Genomic DNA, 2,701 nt, shown 5'->3' with positions numbered 1-2,701 from the left:
GTGTTCTATGAGGTGTGGGATTTTGTTTTCAAATCATATCTAAGCCTAAACCAAGAAAGCAGTGGTGACATGCTTACCATCCCAATACTCCAGAGGCAGAAGGAAGATCACAGAATTCCAGGCCAGACTATGCTAGACATTGTCTTAAAAGACAGACCCATATATATTTTTGTTCTTTTGATTTTTCAAGACAGGGTTTTTTCTGTGTAGCCATGACTGTCCAGGTATCCACTTTGTAGACCTGCCTGGCCTCGAACTCACAGAGATCCAACTGCCTCTGCCTGCGAGGGTTGGATCTAAAAGTATGCACCACCAAGTCCAGTTAAGAGTCATTATTTTCACGTATTATGTAACAAGTACTTCAATCTAACCTAAGAGCATCAGTTGTAATCCCGCTAACAGCCACCAGGGCGAAGTGCATTTCTTAGGTTACAGGGAGTCCTGGAAATCTGGCACCAAGTCTCCAGCCAAAGACGTAGGTGTAGACGAGGAACAAAAGACCCTCGTGCCGCCCTCCAGCGGCTCCGCTCCGAATGCGCCCGGTGGGACTCCCGTGCAAGGGTCACTGCCCACGGAGCCAGGACTGACGCGAAGGGCACGCGATGGCCCGAGGCCCGGCCAACGTGGAGGACAGGCGCCGGGCAGGCCCGGAGCGCATGCTCGGCCAGGCACCGACGGCCGAGCCCAGACAGCCCGGGTCCCAGGGGCGCGAGCCCGCTAAGGGAGCCCGGGGCTCCATCTTGCCCGGCGGCAGTCTGGGGTCACCACTGTCGTGCGGTCCCGCCGCAATCTCGGCGCGCAAACTCTTGGCGGCCGAGGACAAGGCCTATGGTAGAGCGCGATNGGGCTCGTTCCGGGCCAAGTTTCTCGTCCCCACGGGTTCGGTTCTGATNGGCCCCAAGTTCTCCCAACAGATCCCACAAAATGGAGGCCGACGTCTCCTCCCGCCGTAGCCATGGCGGAGGTGGGACACCCTTCCCACGGGCCAGGCAAGGTGGAAGCGCCTGCACGGCCGCCAGCGAACCAGTCGTCCCCTTGCGGCCGCGGCCGGGCTCGCCCCCTCGGTCCGCCGCAGGCACTGCCGGGCTCGCCAGTCGCCGGGGTCTTGGGGCCTGGACAGGGAGGACACCGGGTCATCGAGGCCGCGTCTCTCCTCGAGCAGANTCGCAGGGGACCGCGGCGACCGTCTGGAGGCCGAGACCCAGGGTCCCGATCCCGGGCCCACGGGAAGCCTCGACGAAGATCGCCCGCCCCCAGGGCCGAAGCGCGAGCCGAACTGCGGGCAGCGCCACTCGGGCTCCTGACCCGGGCGGACCCCGCGAGTGGGGGCGGGGCGGGGGCACGGAGGGAGGGAGGTCGGGAGGGAGGGAGGGAGGGAGGGAAGGAGGGAGGGCCGGCCCAGCCCGCGGCTGGTGGCAGGGGGGAGGGCCGGCAGGCCCGAGGGCGTGGCTCAGGTCTGACGGACAGCCGCCGTGACTACCTCACCGAGGAGGGTCCTGAAAGAAGGCCGACCGGGCCAATGGAACCTGCCCGAGGCATTCCGGGCCGCCCACGCCAGCAGCCAATGAGCGTGCGGAGGGCGGGGCCTCCCCGGGCTCCGCCGCGCCGCCGCCGCCTCCTCTGCCTCCTCCTCACCAGCGCTAAAGCCGGGACTGGACCGAGCGGAGTTGTGCGTGTCGCCGAAGGGGGGTGGGCCGGGGGAGGGGAGGTTCGTTCCGCGGAGCTGCAGCCAGAACCGGGTGAGGCTTCTCCCCGCCGTCTTTCCTGTCGAGGGCCGCGGAGAGTGGGGGTGGCCGGGAGCAGCGCAGCCTCGGGAGGAGGAGGCGGAGGCGGGGGCGACTGGGGAGGCGGAGATGGGTGAGGGCAGCGTCGGGAGCCTCCCACCGAGCCCGGCTTAGCAGCCCGCGGCGGCCGGCGTCGCCGCTGCTGCGTCGGGGCCTGAGGGTGCGCTGGGGGCCGCGCTGATGTCCAGGGCGGCTTCGCGTGCGGCCCGAGGGGTGAGGGAGCGCGGGTGCGGCCGGGCGGGCTGGGTGAGGCGGCCGCGGGGCAGGGAGCGCGAGAGCCTCCGGGTGCGGGCGGCAGCGGCCGGAGGTCGCGGGGTGTTTTCCTTTCTGTGCTGCGGGCGGGCGGGCCGGGGAGGGGCCCTTTGGCCCTCCCGCCTGGGGGCCGCACTCCCACCCTGTCTGTCCAACCGAGACCCCAAGTTTTCCGCGTTATGGGGCGTCCGCTTACGTCCCGCGGTGTTTTCTCTTTTGCTCGGTCTGTCGCAGCTTTTAGTCTTATTTGGGCCAGTTTCTAATGGCTGACCTGGTGCCTGTCGCGGGCTACTGAGTAGTTAGGCCCTAATCAAGTGCTTGCGGCCAATGGGACCCAATTGTTGAACCTCTCCTTCGGCGGATTGGTACTTGAGTGGTAACTACTTAGGAGAAATATGAATCCCTTTCTGCCTTCGAGGACGCGTTTACTCTTCTACTCAGCTGTGCGGTCTAATCATTCTAACTGGGAAGAATATATTGAGAGCTTGTCCTGCAGTTGTTTAGTTGATCTATTGTTTATTTGGAGAAGGTTGGTAGAACAGCTTGGGAATAACTTCACCTTGATTTATTTGTTTCCTCTAGCGTTCAGGGTTTGGTGTTATCTTCAAGCTGTTGATGCTTACTCTGTGTGTGTGTGTGTGTGTGTGTGTGTGTGTGTGTGTGTG

At 63.6% G+C, this 2,701-nt stretch overlaps 2 protein-coding genes across 5 annotated transcripts in view; both read left to right on the top strand.

Annotated features, from left to right (window-relative positions):
• Positions 1 to 325: 325 nt before the first annotated feature.
• LOC110326008 lies at positions 326 to 1,029 on the top strand. Its single transcript, XM_021204186.1, has one exon. The coding sequence runs from the start codon at positions 603 to 605 to the stop codon at positions 951 to 953; it is 351 nt and encodes a 116-aa protein (XP_021059845.1). The 5' UTR covers positions 326 to 602; the 3' UTR covers positions 954 to 1,029.
• A 490-nt stretch (positions 1,030 to 1,519) lies between these two features.
• The window catches only part of Zmym5 (zinc finger MYM-type containing 5), a 23,787-nt gene continuing 22,605 nt past the window's right edge, over positions 1,520 to 2,701 (top strand). Inside the window, exon 1 of one of the 4 annotated variants that reach the window (XM_029541812.1) lies at positions 1,520 to 1,739. In XM_029541812.1, coding sequence (XP_029397672.1) covers positions 1,520 to 1,739 — 220 coding nt within the window. Of the gene's footprint in view, positions 1,740 to 1,869; positions 1,998 to 2,235; positions 2,566 to 2,701 lie in introns of those variants that run through there. The other 3 variants (XM_029541813.1, XM_029541814.1, XM_021203442.2) reach the window with 3 other exon arrangements.

Source organism: Mus pahari, chromosome 8 (genome assembly GCF_900095145.1).
Source record: "Mus pahari chromosome 8, PAHARI_EIJ_v1.1, whole genome shotgun sequence".
NCBI classification, from domain to species: Eukaryota; Metazoa; Chordata; class Mammalia; order Rodentia; family Muridae; genus Mus; species Mus pahari.
This window is presented reverse-complemented; position numbering and strand designations above follow the sequence as displayed.